The following is a 24,638-nucleotide window of genomic DNA, read 5'->3' on the forward strand; positions in this document are numbered from 1 at the left end:
CCACTGGGGAGGCAACTTCCTGGGTCCTAAGTCTGTGGTTCACATTGCCAAGCTGGAAAAAACAAAGGCTAAAGAACTCTCCACTAAATTGGGTTAAATGTACACTAAATTTTCTGTACCTAAATATAATTACAAAATTAAAAAAAAAAAAAAGAATATCTGACAGCACCACACTGATTCAGAGGCAATAGCCAAGTCATCTTCAAAACTGGCTGACAGAAAGGAAGGGATGACAAAGGTTTGTTATGAGGCAAATATTATTGAGATTTACTATGATGCAAATAAATAAGTAAATTAAATTTTTATATGACACTATTCTTACCCAATAATTTATTACAATTTATAATTAAATTAAAATTATAATTTATAATTTATTACAAATCTTAAAAATTATTAATTAGAAAAAATGAAAAATGTATTTATTCACATATATATTTATTTAAGGTGCAGTAAATTAAAAATTTTAGTTTTCTATAATGTATTTTAAATATTACCTGGAATCTTAAATTCTTATATTACTTATACTATTACATTAAATATTTACTTTTAAAACTAAAATATTTCTAAGGGTTGTACATAAATAAAAAGTTAAATGTTTGCTGTTACTGTATTTTCAACTGTGCATATTTAATAGACTAATTTCATGATTATGGAGATAAAGACGTAAGTGAAGCTTACAGGTACATCTTGGAACAGGGATCCAGCCAGTGAGTGTACACTTTGAAACAGGTGATCCGGCTACAGGATAGAAGCCATAATTACATTTATATCTGATTTCATCATCAGATCTGTGTATAATCCTGTGAGGTGTGTAGACACCATTTGGAATATAAGGAGGCGAGCATGTCTTTTCTGAAAAGAAGCAGATATAAATAATGAGAAATATTCAATCTCACTAAGATTAAGAATGTAAAAACTAAACAGCAGATACCATTTATTTCTATTGATAAATGTAAAATTGGCATTGAAATGAATGCATCTTCACATATTTAACGAATCAGTCAGGTTTCCTCTCTCTCCTCCTGTTGTATGTGTTCCTCGCTGGTATGAATTCTTCTCTATTGATGCCATCATATAAAGTTCTTCATGATTCTAAAGTTGACAATAACTTCATCAGATAGATATTCAGAGCAAGGAACATTATTCCTTCCACTTTCTAATTCTTTGATTGAAATTGCTGGCCTTAATTCTCATTTGGGCTATTTATTAAAATTCACAGGTTCAATTTTAAACCTCTTTCTCTATGAATTAAACATGTCCTTTGACTTATTTGGGAAAACATATTGAATAAGGAAGAAACAGTATAATTTTTGACTTTCAAAAATCATGAATCTAAACTCCTGAAACACCAAGCCATTCCTTGAATGTGCATTTTATGTTTTGTGTTTTGTGTGTCTTAAATCATCTTTGCCTAGATCTGCTAACTTATACCATTGCTATATTAGAAAAGTATTTTTAATTGACTACAGTTTCTGCATAAATAAATTTATTTGCCTTATAGTAGGTTTATATGAGCATGTACTTTTCATTACTGTTTTTACTTCTGCACTTTGTGCATTCAAGCAAATCTCTGTAATTAAAAGCTGCCCCTTATGGTAATAATTCTGTAGTTTAAATAAAAAATCATAGAAGTGAATGACTCAGGCCTATATGCAGAATTCAAAGGGATGCTCAGTTTATAAACTGACAATTTCTATCATTACCCTTTCTTCAGTCCATGTTTTTCCATCTAAATCTAATATTTTAATTTATAAAAGATAGGAATCTCGACATTTTCTTCACAATTCATTCTTAGACTCAGTCTGGCACAGAATTCTTTGGTTTTAAGTATTATTTGAATAGTTTTTTTTTCCTTTCCATATATACCTCTAATGTGTAAACCTAGCCCCTGAAGGGGTGGCAACAATATTTCCACTGGTCTTAAATTTGTGTCACAGTATACCTGTATCCTTTTGTAATTCAATTTATATCCTGATTGAAGCCCTATCCTCTCCTCCTAGTCTCTCCACATATAGCCCCTTGCCATGTCCCCTCTATCCCTTTTCCTCTGAAAAGGGGGAGAGCCTCCTGGGTGCCAGCCTACTTTGGCACATAAAGTTACTTCAGGACTAGGCACATCCTCTCTCACCGAGGCCAGACAAGACAGCCCAGTTAAGTGGAACAGGATCTACAAGCAGGCAACAAAGTCAGGGATAGCCCCTATTTAAGTTGTCGGAGTTCCTCATGAAGACAGATAATATACATGCATAGTAGTAAAAACCTGATCTAAAATAATAATAATATATGATTACTGTCGTGGTTTGAATATACTTGGCCCAGGGAGTGGGACTATTGCGAGGTATGTCCTTGTTGAAATAGGTGTGGGCGTGTTGGAGGAAATGTGTCACTGTTTGGATGGGCTTTGCCCATCTTCTTCTGACTGCCTTTGTAACAAGATGTAGACCTCTCTGCACCTTGAATGCCATGCTTGCCTGGCTGCTGGCAGGCTATCCCCTTGATGATAATAGACTGAACCTCTGAACTCATAAGCCAGCCCCAAAGAAATGTTGTCCCTTATAAGAGTTTCTTTTGTCATGATTGTTAATTCACAGCAAAACACCCTAAGGTAACTACTTAAATCAAGTGTGTCTCCTAATTTTTATGCTATTTAACATTAATTTTGAATCAGCTTTAAGTGTGTTCCTTACTGTTTTTCTCTTCATCATACTCTGACTGTCATATTTTCATACAACCATTATAGTTTATGTTTTTCTATTTAGATTTTCTTAATAACATAGCTTAACTCAGTATCTTTTTAAACTAAAGTGCTAAGATACCAAACAACAATGATATGGCCAAGTATTTGAGAAGACAAGCAAACAATATAGGAAGAACTTAGTAAAACTGATTAAGAACAAAAATACTTTTGGAGATTACCCTAAGCTGCCAACTTAAGTCCCTGATGATGTCTGATTAACTATCTGTAGTTAATTGTTCAAATGTATGGTGCCTTTTATCCCTTGTATATTTCCCCTGTACAGTTTTCTTATTTCAAATGTTTAGTAGAAACATTTAGAATGCAATACTTCAAGCTTAGTTCTCTTATATTATAAAGTCAATTTTGCAAAAGGGATTCTGTAAAGAAAACAGATGCATCAAAATAAATTATTCAGGAGATTGTGGTATTTTTCATTATTCCTGCTTGTCATTAGAAAGTTTCTACTATATGTTAGAGATCCAAATGATCTGAGAAGTTGTTGTAACCCCCTGGTCTGGCTATGATCAGCTGGAAGAAAGTTTACTTATTTTCATATTATTTCAATTTTGGTGTCTTATGGAGTCCAAGATTCTTGTAAAGTTAGCTGCAACAAATTGTGTATTCGGCTATATAGTGTCAAACAGATTAAGGTGCCTTGGTTTAAAGATAATTGTACATCAACTCAGATAAACTCTTTTTCTGCACCAGGAAAACAAAGGCAATGCTTCTTACACATAGCTGAGGTACGAAGTGATGCAGTACATTTATTAATAAGAAACTACTTTTCATCCAGAATTACAAATCTTTCTTCAGTAAAATGAAGTCCATTGTCAGAGATTTGTATGCCTATATGAATTAGGATACAGGTCTCTTTATTTTTATTATCAAACTCTTATTTACTATCTTGTGACAGTGACCTCTGACACCTCCCTTCCTATGGTAAAAGACCCCCAAGAACACAGTACTAAACTTTTACTATTTGACTTATAATTGTGTTTGAGAAATACTCAAAAGGAAATTTTTATGGAGAGTCTTTTTCTCCTCCTGCCTCTTTTCTTCACACCCTCTATTCTCTCCCTCCCCTGACACTCCTCCCCTCTCTCCTAGTGTTCAAAATAAACAAGCCTAGGTAGCATGTACAGAAAGACAGACAATTGGAAAAGCAAACATATTTCTCAGTTTGAAAGCAAATATATGCTAAGGAAGAGATTTTAAATAGTTGACAGTAATTCCAGCTTCAGGTGAATTCAGTCCAAGACAGAGATTCTTCTCTGCTATATGTTATCTGGTGTGGCATGACTGATCTATTGAATCCTAATGCTTCCATGGAAAATTGGGTTCTCCTGAAACTGGAATGATTGTTTGAAAAGTTCCTCTTAAGCACCGGGCTTGATACAATATAACTATATTATGGGTTATAGTTTGATCTTTCAGTGGATAAATGATCTATTTTGAGGACACCTGGAGTTAATCTTATGCAGAGTTTTAATGCCTGAGGACTACTGAGATACTGCTTCTCTGATTAGGAGTCATAAACACCATGAAAACAGATTGTTGGACTCAATGCAATCAGCTAAACATGGACTTGTGATGCCATCTTTCTTTTCCATTCACTGTTCTACTTCTTAAATACTAAAATTCATAGAAAATAAGAGTAACGTCACCTTCACAGAAAGGCTGAGAACTCCATCCAGAACCTGTGCAGACTGCGTCCCCTCTTTCTTTGGGCACAAAGCCATGCTGACACTTATAGTGGTATCTTTCATTCTCCTTGTAAACTGGTTTCACATTTATACCATCTCCATTTTCCACTCGCGGTGGTGTGCAGAGAATTTCTAAATGCAAAAGAGTAATTGTATAGTGTTTACTATGAAAGGAAATCTACTGAGCAGGTCATATTTCTACAATTTCAGAGTTTTGTTCCCATTAGGTCAATCAGTCAAAATTAGCGACCAAACAAAAGTTGTTTAAGATTTAATACCCTCTTGATCACATACTTGTTGCAAATTTTCATTTTTGGAAGAAATTAAATGTATATTATTTATTATATTGAACATGATGGCAAATTAGACTCTTGAAATAAATGACAGCCAGTAACAATCCCAAACCCTTGTGAAAATAAAAATAGACACAGGGTTATGGGTTAATATTTTCATTGAGTAATCTGCAAACACAACTTCTGATTATTGACAGCAATTTTCAAGACAGCACTTTTCAAGGAAATCTATTAGAGTCACTTTTCATTTGATCTTTGAAAAGTCATGATGCCTTCACCATATATATAAACATGAGCACGTGTGCATAGGCACAACCATGTGCGCACACACACACATACACACAAAGAGAGAGAGAGAGAAAGAACAAAAACAAAAAGCAAAAACAAAAACACAAGACAAAAATACCTACAAAAAAACTTCCAAGGAAGCTCAGAATGTAAACAATTCAAAAGCTTCCGGAAGTCCTTGAAACTGACCATATTGAAGAGGTCCCTCTCTCTCTCCCAATGCATACTTAAGGAGTAATAACCGCTGTGAAATACTTTTGGATCATCTAAGCTGCACAGAAGAGCCTCAGACCATGTGAGCTGCATGAAAGAGACACTCTTCAACCTGTTGGTCCTACAAGCTGTACAATGTACTTCCGGTTCCCAGCTTTTGTGAGCCTCCACCTATGCTGTGGTAGGTTTTTGCTAAAACAGCTATCTTTGAGACATTTCTACTCTTTAAGTCTAACAAACTCATTAGTTCAACAAAGTGAACTTAGATGGTATTCTTAATTAGATCTGTTCTCAGTTCCCTATTTGAAGTTTGTTCTAATCTCCACAGTCATGCATCGGGATCCTACAGTGGGGCTTTCTTGAGCAGCTGATGAGGCTCGGGACCACATCTCACTGTAGACACTTTGTGGATTTTTCACCTTTCTCCACATGGCTCTCTGAAGGTTGCTATGCCTGTGTTCTTTATTTTCATCTGAATAAACCATATGAGCTCTTTAAAACTAATATCAAAGATCAGAATTTCCTAAGTTTCATTAGCCATAGACAATTAGTTATAGTCATATAAGTAGCACCCATTAAATTTTAATGAGTAAAGTTTGTGCCACCCTGAATATACAATGATAAATACACTATATCATTATTTCAATGAAGAATCAGTGCTATTAGAAAGAATTGTTAGCAGCAAACTGTCAGTCCTGAAATGATTTAGTTATAATCTCAAAGCAAATTAAATTTGAGTAGAAAAAAACACTGTCCTTTTTAGTGTAAGGTAGACAATCTTAAAGAGTGGAGAAAATATTGGAGATATTAGATAATACTAAACAATAAATATAGTATAAGTACAGTGCCACGTGCAGATAATCTCAAAACTCATGTGGCAACTTCAATGAGACAGCAATAAGATAGACGCTATATGGACTATGGACTAAATATCAGGTTCAGGCCAGCCATGGTTACATTATGAAAGGCTGTCAAGAAGAAGAAGAAGAAGAAGAAGAAGAAGAAGAAGAAGAAGAAGAAGAAGAAGAAGAAGAAGAAGAAGAAGAAGAAGAAGAAGAAGANGAAGAAGAAGAAGAAGAAGAAGAAGAAGAAGAAGAAGAAGAAGAAGAAGAAGAAGAAGAAGAAGAAGAAGAAGAAGAAGAAGAAGAAGAAGAGGGAGGAGGAGGGGGAAGGGAAGGGGAGGAGGGGATGGGGAGGAAACAAGGGGAGGAATATTGATAAGGAGGAGAAGAGAAAAAAATCAAAGAAACATTAATTAACAATTTATTATATTACTTTGCCAAAATTCAAAGGTTTTATGGACTCAAGATACGTAAAATTGATTTAAACTTACAATACATATCTGTGTATGTATATGTGTTGTGTTACATATATGTAATTATATATATACATATATAACCACTTTCTAACAATATTAATTAAAATTAAAACTTACAACAAATATATTCCTAACAGATATACTTCCTAACAATATAAATTGAAATTGAAATGTAATCAGGGTATGTGATTATAAGCACACAATAACCCTTTAGTTTCCAAAAACTTTATACAACAATATGCTCTACAACGTAGTTTTACAACACTCACCAGAAATGCTGAGGCTAGACTGAATAGCAACCCCAGGTATTAACCTGTGTTTACATCTTAGTCCTTAAGCCATAGTAGGTATGGGTACCCTGACTATTTCAATTAAAAAGACTATACAAAGACATGAAATATATACTTCTGAAGGCAAACTAAAAGGGTTCAAGCAAAAAGGTTCTTCAATTACAGTGATACAGTTATGCTTAATATGCATTATAGTTGTAGATCCTATTTTATTTAAAAATGTACTTTAAGAAGAAATGTAGCTTTCTGGGCAGCAACGGTCTACCTTGAGCACAAACTTGGTGGACAGTCCCATGGTCCCCAGAGGACTCTCTACTCCCAGGCACTCTAGCATGCCCAAGATCTTAGAATCACCAGTGAGTAGAACACAACATCTGTTACAACATGACCAGGAGTGACTAGGACCAGCAGAATCCAAGAAAACAGGAAACGGACTGACCAGTTGCTCAGGTTCCTTCCAGTCAGTGACTGTCTACCTTGGTCACAAACTCAGTGGACAGTCTCATAGCACCCCAGAGGAGGTACCACTCCCAGGTGTTCTAATATGCCCAGGATCTTAGAATCCCAGGATCCAAGGATCCCAGGAGCTTGGTCACACCAGAATCTCAGGGTCTTAGAGGCAGCTTGACCCCCAGAAACTCTGACACACCCAGAATCTTAGCATCAAAGGATCCCAGAATCACAGGATCACAGAGAAAGCTGGACTCTGAGGAGTTCTGACTCAACTAAGATTAATGGAAGGACAGGCTCCAAAAAGATATAGTAAGAGCAGGGAGCACTTCAGATAATCAGATGGCAGGAGGCAAGCATGAGAATAGAAGCAACAGAAACCAAGGTTACTTGGCATCATCAGAACCCAACTTTGACACCATAGCAAGTCCTGTATACACCATCAGACAAGAAAAGCAAGATATGAATCTAAAGTCACTCCTAATGAAAATTATGAAGGACTTTAAGAAGGACATAAATAACTCCCTTAAACAAACACAGGAGAACAAAAGAAAACAGGTAGAAACCGTTAAAGAGGAAAGACAAAAATCCCTTAAAGAATTACAGGAAAACACAACCAATCAGGTGAGGAATTGAACAAAACCATCCAGGATCTAAAAATGGAAGAAGAAAGAAAAAAGAAATCACAAAAGGAGATAACTCTGTAGATAGAAAACCTAGGAAAGAAGTCAGAAGCCATAGGTGGAAGCATCACCAACAAAATACAAGAGGTAGAAGAGACAATCTCGGGTGCAGAAGATTCCATAGAAACCATTGACACAACAATCAAAAAAATTCAAAATGCAAAAAGATCCTAACTGAAAACATCCAGGAAATCCAGGACACAATGAGAAGACCAAACCTAAGGATAATAGGTATAGGCAAGAAGGAAGATTTCCAACTTAAAGGGCCAGTAAATATCTTCAACAAAACAATAGAAGAAAACTTCCCTAACCTAAAGAAAGAGATGCCCATGAACATACAAGAAGCCTACAGGACTCCAAATAGACTGGACCAGAAAAGAAATCCGCCCCCCCCCCCAACACATAATAATCAAAACACCACATGTAAAAAACAAAGAAAGAATATTAAAAGCAGTAAGGGAAAAAGGTCAAGTAACATATGAAGGCAGAACTATCAGAATTACACCAAACTTCTCGCCAGAGACTATGAAAGCCAGGAGATCCTGTGAAGATATCATTCAGACCCTAAGAGAAAAAAAGGCCAGCCCAGGCTACTATACCCAGCAAAACTCTCAATTGTCATAGATGGAGAAACCAAGGTATTCCATGACAAAACCAAATTTATACAACATCTGTCCACAGATCCAGCCCTTCAAAGTATAATAAGGGGAAAACTCCAATACAAGGAAGGAAGCTATGCCTAGGGAAAGCAAGAAATTAATATTCCAAAAAACCAAAGAAATAAATAAAAAATAGCCATATGAACAAAATTCCAACTCTAACAACAAAAATAACAGGAAGCAACAATTATTTTCCTTAATATCTCTTAATATCAATGGACTCAAAACCCCAATAAAAAGGCATAGACTAACAGAATGATTTCATGAACAGGACCCAGCATTGTGCTGCTTACAGGAAACCCACCTCAGCAACAAGAATAGACATTACCTCAGGGTAAAATGCTGAAAAAGAATTTTCCAAGCAAATGGTCCCAAGAAACAAGTTGGAGTAGCCATTCTAATATCGAAAAAAATCTACTTTCAACATAAAGTTATCAAAAAAAAAAAGGAGGTATACTTCATACTCATCAAACGTAAAATATACCAAGATGAACTCTCAATTCTGAACATCTATGCTTCAAATGCAAGGGCAGCCACATTCATTAAAGAAACTTTAGTAAAGCTCAAAGCACACATTGTACCTCACACAATAATAGTGGGAGACCTCAACACCCCACTCTCATCAATGGACAGATCCTGGAAACAGAAACTAAACAGAGACACAGTGAAACTAACAGAAGTTATTTTTTAAAAAATGGCTTTAACAGATATCTATAGAACATTTTATCCTAAAACAAAAGGACATACCATCTTCTTACCACCTCATGATACCTTCTCCAATATTGGCCATATAATCAGTCACAAATCAGGCCTCAAGGTATAGATGAAGATTGAAATCATACTGTGCATCCTATCAGACTACCACAGACTAAGGCTGATCTTCTGTAAAAACCTAAATAATAGAAAGCCCACATACATGTGGAAGCTGAACAACACTCTACTTGATAATAATTTGGTCAAGGAATAAATAAATAAATAAATAAATAAATAAATAAATAAATAAAAGTCTTTTTAGAGTTTAATGAAAATAAAGCCACAACATACCCAAACTTATGGTATACAATAAAAGCAGTCCTAAGAGGAAAACTCATAGCTCTGAGAGCGTCCAAATAGAAACTAGAGAGAGCATACACTAGCAGCTTGACAGTATACCTGAAAACTCTAGAACAAAAGGAAGCAAATTCATCCACGAAGAGTAGATATCAGGAAATATTCATACTCAGGGCTGAAATCAACCAAGTGGACATAAAAAGAACTATACGAAGAATCAACAACACAAGGAGCTTGTTCTTGGAGAAAATCAACAAAATAGATAAATGCTTAGCCAGACTAACTAAAGGGCACAGGGACATTATCCTAATTTAAAAATCATAAATGAATAAGGAGACATAACAGAATCTGAGGAAATAAAAAAAAAAATCAGATCCTACTACAAAAGGCTATACTCAACAAAACTGAAGATCCTGGATGAAATAGGCAATTTTCAAGACAGATACCAGGCACCAAAGTTAAATCAGGATCAGATTAATGATCTAAACAATCCCATATGCCCTAAATAAATAAAAACAGTCATTAATAGTCTCCCAACCAAAAAAAAAAAAAAAAAAGCCCAGGACCAGATGGGTTAAGTGCAGACTTCTAACACTCCTCAAACTATTCCACAAAATAGAAACAGGGGGTACTCTACTCAATTCATTCTATGAAACCACAATTACTCTGATACCTAAACCACACAAAGTCCCAACAAAGAAAGAGAAAGAACACATTAAAATGATCATCCATCATGATCAAGTAGGCTTCATCCTGGGTATGCAGGGATGGTTCACTATATGGAAATTAATCAATGTAACCCACTATATAAACAAATTCAAAGAAAAAAGAACATATGATCATCTCATTAGATGCTGAGAAAGCATTTGACAAAATCCAATACCCATTCATGATAAAAGTCTTGGAAAGATAAGGAATTCAACACCCATATCTAAATATAGTAAAAGCAATATACAGCAAATCAGTAGCCAACATCAAACTAAATGGAGAGAAACTTGAAGCAATCCCACTGAAATCCAGGACTAGACAAGGCTGTCCACTATCTCCCTATCTATTCAATATAGTACTTGAAGTCCTAGACAACAAAAGCAGATCAAAGTGATACAAATTGGAAAGGAAGAAGTCAAAATATCACTGTTTGAAGATGATTTGATAGTATACTTAACTGACCCCAAAAATTTCACCAGAGAACTCCTAAACCTGATAAACAACTTCAGCAAAGTAGCTGGTTATAAAATTAACTCAAACAAATCAATGGCCTTTCTCTACACAAAGGATAAACAGACTGAGAAAAAAATTAGGGAGACAACACCCTTCACAATAGGCACAAATAATATAAAATACCTCGGTGTTACTCTAACTAAGCAATTTGTATGGTGAGAACTTCAAGTCTTTGAAGAAAGAAATACAAAGAGATCTCAGAAATTGGAAAGATCTCCCATGCTCATGGATTGGCAGGATTAATATAGTAAAAATGGCCATATTGCTGAAAGCAATCTACAGATTCAATGCAATGCCAATCAAAACTCCAATTAGATTCTTCATAGATTTAGAAAGAGAAATTTTGAAATTCATCCTGAATAACGAAAAGCAAAGGATAGCAAAATCTATTCTTAAGAATAAAAGAACCTCTGGTGGAATCACCATTCCTGAGCTCAAGATGAACTACAGAGTGATTGTGATTAAAAACTGCATGGTATTGGTACAGTGACAAGCAGGTAGATCACTGGAGAAGAATTGAAGAACCAGAAATGAACCCACATATCTATGGTCACTTAATCTTTGATAAAGGAGCTAAAACCATCCAGTGGGAAAAAGATAACATTTTCAACAAATGGTGCTGGATCAACTGGAGGTTATCATGTAGAAGAATGTAAATTGATCCATTCTTATCTCCTTGTATAAAGCTTAAGTCCAAATGGATCAAGGATGTCCACATAAGCCAGATACACTGCAACTCATAGAGGAGAAAGTGGGGAATAGCTTCAAACATATGAGCACAGAGGAAACACACATTCTTGAAAAGAATACCAATGGCTTATGGTATAAGATCAAGAATCAACAAATGAGACCTCATAAATTTGCAAAGCTTCTGTAAGGGAAACAACACTGTCAATAGGACAAAAAGGCAACTACCAGATTGGGAAAAGATTTTTACCAATCCCAAGTCTGATAGAAGGCTAATATTCAATATATACAAAGAACTCAAGAAGTAAGACTCCAGGGAAACAATTAACTCTATCAAACAAAACAAAACAAAACAAAACAAAACAAAACAAATGGAGTACAGAGCCCAACAAAGAATTCTCAGCTGAGGAATGCTGAATGGCTGAGAAACAATTACAGAAATGTTCAACATCCTTAGTCATCAGGGAAATGGAAATCAAAACAACCTTGAGATTCCTCCTCACAAGAGTCAGAATGGCTAAGATCAAATACTCAGGTGACAGCAGATGCTGGCAAGGATGTGGAGAAAGAGGAACACTCCACCATTGCTGGTGGAATTGCAAGCTGGTACAACCACTCTGGAAATCAGTTTGGCAGTTCCTCAGAAAATTGGACATAGTACTACCTGAGGACCCATCAATACCACTCCTGGGCATATACCCAGAAGATGCTCCAACATGTAATAAGGACACATGCTCCATTATGTTCATTAGAGCCTTATTTATAATAGCCAGAAGCTGGAAAGAACCCAGATGTCTCTCAACAGAGGAGTAGACTCAGAAAATGTTGTATATTTACACAATGGACTACTACTCAGCTCTTAAAAATCAAAGAACTTATGAAATTCTTAGGCAAATGGATGTAGCTAGAAAATATCATCCTGAGTGAGATAACTCAATCACAAAAGAACACACATGATATGCACTCAGTGATAAGTGGATATTAGCCCAGAAGTTTAGAATACCCAAGATAATATTCACAAACCACATGAAACTCAAGAAGGAAGACCAAAGTGTGGATACTTTGATCCTTCTTAGAAGGGGAACAAAATACACATGGAAGGAGATACAGAGACAAAGTGTGGAGCAGAGACTAAAGGAATGACCAGAGACTGCCCCACCAGTGGATCCATCCCACATACAATCACCAAACCCATATGTTATTGTGGATGCCAACAAGTGCTTAATGACAGGAACCTGATATAGCTTTCTCCTGAGAGGCTTTGCCAGTGCCTGGCAAATACAGAAGTGGATGCTCACAGCCATCCATTGGACAGAGCACAGTGTTCCCAGGGTTAGACCTAGAGAAAGGACCCAGGGAGCTGAAGCGATTTACAGTTCCATAGGAAGGAAAACAATATGAAATAACCAGTATCCCCCGAGCTCCCAGGGACTAAATCACCAACTAAAGAGTAAACATGGTGAGACTCATGACTCCAGCTGCATATGTAGCAGAGGACGGGCTAGTTGGACATAAACAGGAGGAGAGACCCTTGGTTTTGTGAAGGCACTATGCCCCAGTGTAGGGGAATGCCAGGGCCAGGATGCAGGAGTGGGTGGGTTGGGGAACAAGGGGAGAGGGGAGGAGATAGGGTGAGTGGGTTTTCAGAGGGAATAACATTTGAAATGTAAATAAAGAAAATATACAATAAAAAAGAAAGAAATGTATATTTTCACCAGAATAGTTAAAACCATTCAAATATGAAGCAGACATATGTGTGTATCTTACCCACACATCGTGGCTTTTCATTGCTCCAAAGGCCATTTTCTGAGCAATGAATTTGCTTATGTCCTTCAATCTTGAAGCCTGAATTGCATTCAAACCGCACCACCTGTCCAAAATAGTATTCCTGGTCTGTTTCTGCTGCACCACTCACAATTCTTCCATTCTCGAGTTCTGTCACAGGTAAACACTTCACAACTGAAAATACAGGTATTGCTTTTACAAACAGAACTTGAAAGCTTCAACATAAAACACTCGTAGGTGAATTAAAACCCCAGCACTCTGCAGGAAATGACTTCAATGTTGGAGAAATATTCAGTATCACTGTTTGCAATACATAAAAGTTAACTAATACAAGTAGTTTGCTTATCAGCTTCTCTGGGAAGGGGAAAAGGAAACTATTTCTTACAGTGAGAGTTTATACCCTCATGATAGCAAGTGTCTCCTAAATTCTGAACAAATATGAGTTTTTGTCTAATATAAAAAGTTTTTTTGATGATTCAAAGCAATATGATATTGCATTCTAATATGTAAAAACAGTGAATTTTAAGATATTTCTTCTGATAAAAAATGCTTTGGAATGTTTCTTTCCTTTTCACTTCAGTGCTCAAAATATGTAAACATTTTTTTGAACTTAATTTCTCTGTCATGAAGGAATTCAGAATTACTTTCTTTCCTGAAGGAAACTTTGGATGTAATGGATATCCTAGAGAGGTTTTCTTGTCGTATCACCCAAACATGCTGACTCAGTGGGCAATTTGGAGGTCTCAAACCTCAGTTTTAAACAAGCATCACGTAAATTCTGATGCAGATGTTCCCTGGAACAATTTCTCATTTCCTTCTTTGAATGTCTCTACAGGAGAATATCCATGGTCATGACATTCTCCTTCTCTCTCTTCTTTCACCCTACCTCTTCTTTCTCTCGCTTGTTATTTCCAATGGAAGTAGGACATGGCATTTGGATGGACCTTTGTTGTTTACATGTTTTCCCCAAAATCACAAGCAAGAGGTGTACTTTTCATTCTTACTCTTTGTTCTACATATGAGCAAGAAGTGAAAAGCAAGAGTTCTGTTTCTCTACCACAGTGATGGCCTACATCCTGTAACTAGAGGGCTATTAGGGATGTCATTCTTCATACACATACCTCAAATTCTGATCGTTTTTACAAGCTGGTGATAGCCATGTGTATTATTAGTGTTTGAAATGTAAAGTATATGAAAAATTGGCTTTGGTATTACTCATATTCAGAACATTGACCATATCAATCATAGTTATTATGTTTTTGAAAGTTTTGAGTTTCACTGATAAGGATGTGTGTCAAACCTAAGACCTCAAGGAATCTACACTAGTCCCAAGAAATTCACCATCCTCTAGACTTAGTGTTCTCAGAATATTAATATAAATACAAATTAGTACTATGACAAAATACTTATGATATCTTTTATACTAGAAAATATAAGATATTATAAATAAGAACTATAGGGACAAAAATGGAGAAGAGACTGAGCGAAAGGAGTTTCAGTGACTGGCCCAAATTGGTATCCATCTCAAGGGGAGGCACCAAGGCCTGACACAATTACTGATGCTTCAGTGTGCTTATAGAGAGGAGCCTAGCATGGCTGCCCTCTGAGAGACCAAACAAACAGCTGGAGGAGTCAGATGCAGATACTTACACCCACCTAATGAACAGAAGCTGGTGACCTCTGTGGTGAAGTTAGGGGAAAAACTAAAAGAAGCTGAGTGGAGGCGACCCCTTAGTAAGACCAGCAGTCTCAATTAATCTGAACCCCCCAAGATCTCTCAGGCAAGAAGTCACCAATCAGGCAGCATGCACCAGCTGATATGAGGCCCTTGACACATATACAGCAGAGGACTGCATGATCTGGCTTCAGTGAGAAAAGAAGTACCTAACCATTGAGAGACCCCATGGAGTAGGAAGGTCTGATAGGGCAGAGGTGATGGAGGTGGTGACATCCTCTTGGAGACTGGGGAAGATGAATTGATGAGAAACAGTCAGAGTGAAGACCAAGAGGGAGATAATGACTGGACTGTAAAAAAAGAATCAAAGAAATACACACACACATACAGATACACCTCCCCACACACACACACACACACACACACACACANATATATATATATATATATATATATATATATATAGAGAGAGAGAGAGAGAGAGAGAGAGAGAGAGATCAACAAGTGGCTGAAAGAGTCAGATGTAGAGGTTTGCACCCACCCAATGAACAGAAGCAGCTAACCCCTGCTGTTGAATTAGGGAAGACTGGAAGAAGCTGAGGAGGAGGGTGACCAGGTAGGAGGATCAGAAGTCTCAATTAATCTAAACCCCCAAGATCTCTCAAACACTGGACCATCAAGAAGACAGCATACACCAGCTGATATGAGGCCGCCAACACACATACAGTAGAGGACTTCCAGGTCTGTGTTCATTCAGAGATGAAGCATCTAACCCTAAAGAGACTGGAGGCCCCAGGGAGTTTAGAGGTCAGGTGGAGTGAGGGTTGGGGACATCCAGGTGAGTACAGTGGAGTGGGGAGGAGGTATGGGATGTGGAACAGTCAGAGGGTGAATGGGGGGAATAAAATATGGAGTGTAAAAAGTAAAAAAAAAAAAAATATTTTTCTACACAGTTTGAAAAGTCTTATCTATTTCAGATATTTAGACATACATTATAAATCTGTTTTTCATTTACCTTCACATAGTGGAATATCATTGATCCACCCATCTGCACCACATTCACGGTAATCAATTTCACCTAACAGTTGATACCTAAAAACACAAGCATAATTTGGGTTAAGACATCATGTATTTTATGTAGTTTAATGCTCTTTACAGTCTTGGATATACTCCAGTAAGAGATTTCCAAGGGACAAAATACTTCTCATTCTTTTATTATTTTTATCTTGTTCTTAAAAAGAAAGAAAATACTTCAATAGAATGTGTTAGTTTTGGATCTTGGAGTTAAGGGTTTACTTGATACTTGCTGTAGAGGAGACAGAATAATTTTCATTTCCAACAGAAAAGAAATGAAGTTCCTGGTAAAAAAAAACTTTCTTTCTTCTTTTTTTTTTATTGCATATTTCAAATGTTATCCCCCTTTCCTAGTTTCTCCTCTGATAATGCCCTATCCCCTCCCCCTCCCCTTGCTCACCAATCTACCCACTCCCACTACCCACTACCCACAAGACCAAGGACCTCTCCTTCTATTGATGACCTACTAGGCTATCCTCTGCTACATGTGCAGCTGGAGACACGAGTCCCACCATGTGTATTCTTTGGTTGGTGGTTTAGGCCCAGAGAGCTCTGAGGCTACTGGTTAGTTGATATTGTTGTTCCTCCTATGGGGCTGCAAATCCCTTCAACTCCTTGGGTCCTTTCTCTAGTTCCTTCATTGGGGACCCTGTGCTAAGTTCAATGGTAGACTACCAGCATCCACCTCTGTATTTGTCAGGCACTGGTAGAACCTCTCAGGAGACAGCTATAACAAGCTTCTATCAGCAAACACTTGTTGGCATTGACAAAGGTGTCTGGGTTTGGTGATTGTATATGGGATGGATCTCCAAGTAGGGTAGTCTCTGGATGGTCATTCCTTCAGTCTCTGTTCCACACTTTGTCTCTGTAACTCCTTCTATGGGTATTTTGTTTCCCATTCTAAGAAGGATCAAAGTATCCACATTTTTGGTCTTCCTTCTTGAGTTTCATGTGGTTTGTGAATAGTATCCTGGGTATTCCAAACTTCTGGGCTAATATGCACTTCTCAGTGAGTGCATACCATGTGTTTTCATTTGTGACTGGGTTACCTCACTCAGGATGATATTTTCTAATTACATCCATTTGCCTAATAATTTCATAAATTCTTTGTTTTTAATAGCTGAGTAGTACTCCACTGTGTAAATGTACCACATTTTGTGTATCTATGAGGGACATCTGGGTTCTTTCCAGCTTCTGGCTATTATAAATAAGGTTATAATGAACCTAGTGGAGCATGAGTCCTTATTACATGTTGGAGCATCTTCTGGGTATGTGCCTAGGAGTGGTATTGATGGGTCCTCAGATAGTACTATGTCCAATTTTCTGAGGAACCGCCAAACTGATTTCCAGAGTGGTTGTACCAGCTTGCAAATCCACCAGCAATGGAGGAGTGTTCCTCTTTCTACACAACTTCACCAGCATCTGCTGTTAACTGAGATTTTTGTCTTAGCCACTCTGACTTATGTGAGGTAGAATCTCAGTGTTGTTTTGATTTCCATTTCCCTGATGACTAAGGATGTTGAACACTTCCTTAATTGCTTCTCAGCCATTCAGTATTTCTCAGTTGAAAATTCTTTCTTTAGCTTTGTAACCCATTTTGTAATAGGGTTATTTGTTTCTCTGGAGTCTTGCGGGGCAGGTGGTGCAGGGGAGGGGGAGGGGGCGGGATGGCAGATAAAGAGAGTGGAGAAAACCCCTGTCCCATCAGAGTTGCAGTGCTCTGGGCAGGCAGACTAGGAAGGACTGGGTGAGTGTCTGGCTGTGTGAAGCCACTAAACTCCAGCTAGGTGGGTGGTAGAAAAAGGGCAGTCCTAGGTACCAGGTTCTCAGCCTGTGGCATCCCAGACACAGCTTCACACTGCTGAAGAGCTGAGAACAGAGTGGGGGCCCTGAGGAGGGAGGCAGCTTGGTTAGCCCCAGGGTTGAAGGGAGGAGAGGGCAGGGGAAGAGGGGAGTGCTGAGTGGTTCTCATTGGGCAAGAGTCCTTAGTCTGTGGCTGGAGAGCAGGAGGATCTTTCAGCAGGAGGTTAGATGCTGCTCATTAGGGGAAAGCCTATCCCATCATTCAAGCACTGCAGCACTTGATGAGCAGAGACATCAAGTCTATGGTTTTTGAGCTTTATTGTAGAAAGACAGAGAGAAGGAGAGAAGGTGGAAAGAGAGAGGCGGGCCATGACCACATGGACAGAGGGGGAAAGGGAGGGAGGGAGGGAGAGCTAGCAAGCGAGAGAGAGAGAGAGAGAGAGAGAGAGAGAGAGAGAGAGAGAGAGAGAGAGAGAGAAAGGGGGGGCTAGAAAGGAGAATAAGAAAGGTGAGAGCTTAAAGAGAGAGAGGAGGGGTCAAGCAGCCCCTTATATAGTGGGTTGTACTATCAGGTAACTGTGGGGAGGCGCATACCTGGCTGTAGTCAGGTAACTGTGGGGGTGGAGTCTAGCCAGAAGGCCAGGATTGGGACATTGTCTGCATGACTGATAGTCACACACCTCTCCTGTGGGGGCTGTGGGGGCGGTAACATTATAGGAGCCAGGGGGTCCAGGAGACATGATCTAACACCTTCCTTCCCATGTAGGTGGAAATTACCACCCATTGGGTCCCCCGGATTTCAAGACCTATGCTCGACTAGAGACCAGGCTATCTGTGCACAGCCCACTGTCCCACAGAGTCTAACTTCTTGAGTTCTTTGTATATATTGGATATTAGCCCTCTATCAGATGTAGGATTGCTTAAGATCTTTTCGCAATCTGTTGGTTGCTATTTTGTCCTATTTACAGTGTCCTTTGCCTTCAAAAAAGCTTTGCAATTTTATGAATTCCCTTTTGTCAATTCTTGATCTTAAAGCATAAGCTACTCGTGTTCTCCTCAGGAAATTTTCCCCAGGATCCATGTGCTCAAGGTTCTTTCCTGCTTTCTCTTTATTAGTTTTAGTGTGTCTGGTGTTATGTGGAGGACCTTGATCCACTTGGACTTGAGCTTTATACAAGGAGATAAGAATGGATCAATTCTCATTTGTCTACATGATAACCTCCAGTTGAGCCAGCATCATTTGTTGAAAATGCTGTCTTTTATCCACTGGATGGTTTTAGCTCCTTTGTCAAAGATCAAGTGACCATAGATATGTGGGTTCATTTCTGGTTCTTCAATTCTATTCCATTGATCTACCTGCTTGTCACTGTACCAATACCATGCATTTTTTTTTTTTTATCACAATCACTCTGTAGTTCATCTTGAGCTCAGGGATAGTGAATTCCCCCAGAAATTCTTTTATTTTGGAGAATAGTTTTCACTGTTCTAGATTTTTTTGTTACTCTAACTTGCAAATTGCTCTTTCTAACTCTGAGAAGAATTGAATTGGAATTTTGATGGGGATTGCATTGAATCTGTAGATTGCTTTCAGCAAGAAGGGCATTTTGACTATATTAATTCTGCCAATCCATGAGCATGGGAGATCTTTCCATCTTCTGAGATCTTCTTCAGTTTCTTTCTTCAGAGACTTGAAGCTCTTATCATACAGATTTTTCACTTCCTTAGAGTCACACCAATATATTTTATATTATTTGTGAGACTTTCTATCCACTGCAGAGACCCATCCATTATGCTAAGTTCCTTCAGACAGTCTATAAAATTCTACACAAAATTTTACTGGACTTATTTCTTGAAGGGAACAGAAAAGAGAAAAAAAAATAGTTGTTCATAGAAAGCGGGAAAAAATGCTTTGCAATGTCATCTCAAAATCATTCAAGATGATTTCGGACAATAAAATTATTGCTCATAAGCAATCATTCTGCTATATAGCATGTGATTAAACCTATAGTCAGCAGAGAAAATTTAGACAGAGGCATAGAACTGAGCATAGGCATAGGACAATGACAAAGCATGAGCAAATATATAAGAATGCAGTAAGGTCTTTCCCATCCTTACCTTTCACTTCTGCATTAAAAAACAACTACTCCTCAAGATAGATTTAACATTCATCAATAGAAATTTAAAATAATATGAACTACTTTTACTTATTTTTATCCTACATGGTGTGAGGTCTTTAACTGATAATTGTCAGTAATTGGATCAACAGATTATAATGTTGGTGGTTCAGATTCAATATACAAAGTTACTGGCCTAATTGGGTTGTATCAGAGTTTACTCTTGGTATATACAAGATGAAAGAGGCAACAATGAGTTCAAGAGACCAAGAATTAGAGGTAAATAAGTGAAGTGGAAACTTGTAGTTTTCTTTGGAAAGTTAGTTATGTCAAATGATGTTTTGCTGGGGCACACAGGTAAAAGAACACTTAATGAAGGCATATAATTATGATTCTTACAGTGGGAGACAAGTACTGAGCATTGATTTGGTTTACTGTGCCTAAACTATTCTTCATTATGTTACAGAGAAGTTAAATAAAACTGAGTATCTAGTGCATATTTGTGGTACTCTAGGATCATTTTGAAGGGTTTTAAGTAAAGGTCATATTTATTTCTCCTGCTAGTCCTATGTAGGATGATCATAAGCCTTCTCTGCTTGTGTAAGAGAGGGAATCAGAGTAAGATGTTATAAACATTGAGTATTTGAGTTTAGGGATCTTTTGGAGCTAATTCTAAAGTCTGAAAAGTTTAAACTGTTAGAGTTCATTGCCTCAAATTAGTAAATAAACGGCAATTAGAAAGATTCCATTCAAAGTGTTTATTTCCTTTATACTTATTTGGGATAGTATTACAACTATAACTATAACTTTCCTGAATGATAGGAAATGAAGACCTGAGGAGAGAGTGATGATGTCAGTAAGTCTATCCCATCCAGGGGCTGTTCAGAGAGAGGAGTCAATGATTATGGGAAATTAGCCTTTGGCACCTACTAAACATTAACAATAGCATTCAGGAGAGAGGCTTTTTTATATGTAAAAGTCTTGCTTTCTTTAAATACTATAAAATCTTTTTTAAGAGGGTTACTGTACAATGTAGTTGTTTTCACAATTCTTTTCCCTAATATACAAAAGTATTCAGTCTCATATGATATTGTTCAATAGTGGAATGTAGTAAGGACTTGTGAGTTGAATGCTTAATTTTTGTGTATAGCAACTTAATATTCCCTTATTTCAACACTGTGTCAGAACAAATTATAAATCACTAATAACACATAATTAATATTATGGAGATCACATGATATCCGAATAAAAACATTCACTGCATAGTTTTATTTATGTGTTATATTTAAGATGTTAATAGAAAACTTAGTCTTCCTAAAGTACAAATTTGTAGAGTTCCTATGCAGTTTCGAGAATAAGCCTTATAATGTTAACAACATACCCATCATCACAGGTATAAACAACCTTTGCACCAAACTCAAATTGAGATCCAACTGCCAGCCTAAAGGACCCAAAGGGTGTGTCTCCGGGATGCCCACATGGCTTTTCTAAAATGAAAAGAAGATGCAATATTAGTGTATGGTCCATGAAATACACCTTATGTAGGAGTCACGAAAGCACATTTTTTATGTCATTGAGTAGAAGAAAAACTGAAAATAAGAAAGAATATTTTATAATTTAAGATAACTGCATGCTACCATTTTTAGTTTTGTAGGATAACTACATTTTAAAATGCTTTATTTATATTTTAGCTATAGCAGTAATACAATTTGTAAATATACTGTAATCATTTTATACATTCAAAACTAAAAATTTTCTTAAGTTTTACAAACTTGAAATACTTACTCCGACATATCCTGGATGGGTTAGATGCCACCCATTTTCCATGATTGCATACTTTTACAATAGTACCAAGTGTTCGGTATCCAGGGCGGCATTTGTAGGTAGCCTGGGTGCCTTCTGGATATAGTTGTTCTGACCACGAGCCTGAGAGAATTTCTGAATTTTCTCTTGGAGGAGGTCCTTTACAATCTACAAGTAATTAAAAACACACCAATATTTGAAATACCTATTTTAAAAAGCATGCATATGCTATTTTTCTTTTAATCATACCAATTACAGGTCCATCCAGCTATTTATGTGCACAACCATATGAAAATTTACTAGGCAATCTTCTAAGTTGTAAAAAATAAACATACAAACAAACAAAACTATGACTAAATAAAACTGTCTATAAAATATTTCCTTAGTAGCAAAGCTAAACAGTATTTTTAAACTCATAATATGTATTATAGACAGTAAATTCTACTATAAAAATAAAGCATAGTAAGATTATAAAGATAACTTTCATTCACAAGATATAATCATCATCTTGCAGGCTTACTGTTGAATGAATTCATCCTTTCCAGTTCTTTTGGAACTCTGGTTGGCTGGTTTAACTCAGCTCTTCTGGTCCAAACTCTTTTCCAACGTAACTGATTCAAACAGGCTTCTCTTGGGTCAACACTGAGTTACTCTGCTTGATCTCAAACAAATTCTGGCAATTTTTTCTAACCTTCTGACTCATTCTCATTCTCTGGCTCATTCTGTACTTACCGGTAAACTGTCTCTATAAAACAGTTCCAGTAAAACTTCTTCCTCTCCCTCTCCTCTCCCTCCCCCATCTCTCTCTCTCTTTCCCCCTCTCTCTTCCACCCCTACTACATAGTTATGTTGCCTCTCTTTCCTGTCCTCATGAGAGTTGGACATATCCTATCTCTGACTCATTCTGTCTAATTTTTCTCTGATTAATCATTTTGGCCCTCAATTAGACATCACATTTACACATGGTTGCCTCTTTTTACAAACTAACTTTGCCTTCATTGTTTGGGATTAAAGGTGTGTGCTAAGGGCATATCTGTATTTCCAGCTAAAGGTATTAAAGGTATGACACTCCAGATGGATCAGATCTTGGATGTGATCCCCTGTCAGAGCAGCCATATTGTTGAATTAAAATTCCTGTACATGAGGAATTTTATTTTCATAACATGAATTGTATGGAGACTTTCAACATTCAAATAGTATAAAAAGGCAGGACAGAATTATGTTAGTACTATATATATGGAGTGGAAAAATGTTCGTGTGGAGGTATTTATAGGAGTGCCTAAGCACGAATTGTAGGAACAATGAAAATTCGTGAACAAACCTAGGTGAGAAGGGCCTGTTCCTTTCACGACTGAGGTCTATGTTATTGCTTATCTGGTTATATGTGTTAGTTCTGTATATGGACTGATGATCAGGGCTTATGTGAATTCAAGAATGAGAGTGAAGGCAGAAAAAATAAGACATGTCTATTGGAGGTGTGTCTAACTTGAAACATTTTGAATCATGTGCAGAATCTGAATCTTAGTTGGAATTACCTGATTCCTAAGTGAAGCCTAGATTTTCCTATAATCTCACAGATGTCACAAGAAAAAAAAACAGCCTTTCTTGAAATATAGAACTGGTGACTTCATTAACACATTAGAATATTTGAAAGTCTTTGAGTGTTTAATTTAAAGTGTGTCTCAAAATAGCAGGAGAGAAGACATTGTGATCTACTGGAGTAGAGAAAGGAGCAGATTTGGGCTTAAACACATATACACAAGCTCATGCACAAGAAGGTCTTTGCTTTGAAGTATTTGAGATCAGCAGTGAGCTAACTTAAGCTAAAGTTGCAACCCGGATACAATTCAATTAAATTCAGGATTGAGATAAGAAAGAAAAATGTTCTTGTTGTGAATGAATAACAAACTTTAGTCACTGTGTTCATTTTCTATTAAATATATGAATTATGAAAATTAAAATACAAAGATGAAAAATAGACATGAAAAGACAATGAATAGTAGGATCAACACTGACCTACATATCAGAGTGGGAAAAAATCTTTTAAATAGCTAGTTTAAGCATCTTTAACGAATTCTAAGAAAAAGACAAAAAGGATTAAAGAAGTTCAAAATAAATGGTTCTAAAATATGTTACTTTAATGTTATTAATTACTATCAGAAATAATAACCCATAGTATGATCTGAAGTCATCTGAAATCCGAAAGAAATGTATTCCATTTGGGGAGAATTGAGATAGAAATGATCAAATAGGGTAGAAAGAGAACAGTATATAAACAATAACAGAACAAATTAATTTTTTGAGTGTGCAGAAGCAAAAATACAGGCTATATATAACTGGATGTCAAAAGTAGATGAGAGAACAGAGAGAATTGACAGCTAAAACCTCAAAGTTTTCTGAATGTGATTAAAGTTATCAACTCAAATTCAGAACGACTACACAAAATTCCTAATATTTGTTTAGAAAAACAATGATTCAATTTATTTTATTTTATTTTTTATTAGGTATTTCTTTCATCTACATTTCTAATGCTATCCCAAAAGTCCCACACACACTCCCCCACCAACTCCCCCACCCACCCACTCCCACTTCTTGGCCCTGGCATTCCTCTGTACTGAGGCAGATAAAGTTTGCATGACCAATGGGCCTCTCTTTCCACTGATGGCCAACTAGGCCATCTTCTGATACATATGCAGCTAGAGACACAAACTCTGGGGAGCACTGGGAGTTCATATTGTTGTTCCACATATAGGGTTGCAGATCCCTTTAGCTCCTTGGTTGCTTTCTCTAGC

The 24,638-nt window shown here is 36.9% G+C and overlaps 1 protein-coding gene across 4 annotated transcripts in view; it reads right to left on the reverse strand.

Moving 5' to 3' along the window:
* LOC110287097 (complement factor H-like) overlaps window positions 1-24,638 on the reverse strand; it is a 693,631-nt gene that overhangs the window by 653,184 nt on the left and 15,809 nt on the right. For all 4 annotated transcript variants that reach the window (XM_021153834.2, XM_021153793.2, XM_021153901.2 and 1 more), the window contains exons 2-7: window positions 21,829-22,014; window positions 21,425-21,530; window positions 16,068-16,144; window positions 13,360-13,551; window positions 4,402-4,572; window positions 679-852 (exon numbers count right to left, since the gene is read on the reverse strand). In XM_021153834.2, coding sequence (XP_021009493.1) covers window positions 679-852; window positions 4,402-4,572; window positions 13,360-13,551; window positions 16,068-16,144; window positions 21,425-21,530; window positions 21,829-22,014 — 906 coding nt within the window. The remainder of the gene's footprint in view (window positions 1-678; window positions 853-4,401; window positions 4,573-13,359; window positions 13,552-16,067; window positions 16,145-21,424; window positions 21,531-21,828; window positions 22,015-24,638) is intronic.

This window comes from Mus caroli, chromosome 1, assembly GCF_900094665.2.
Source record: "Mus caroli chromosome 1, CAROLI_EIJ_v1.1, whole genome shotgun sequence".
NCBI classification, from domain to species: domain Eukaryota; kingdom Metazoa; phylum Chordata; class Mammalia; order Rodentia; family Muridae; genus Mus; species Mus caroli.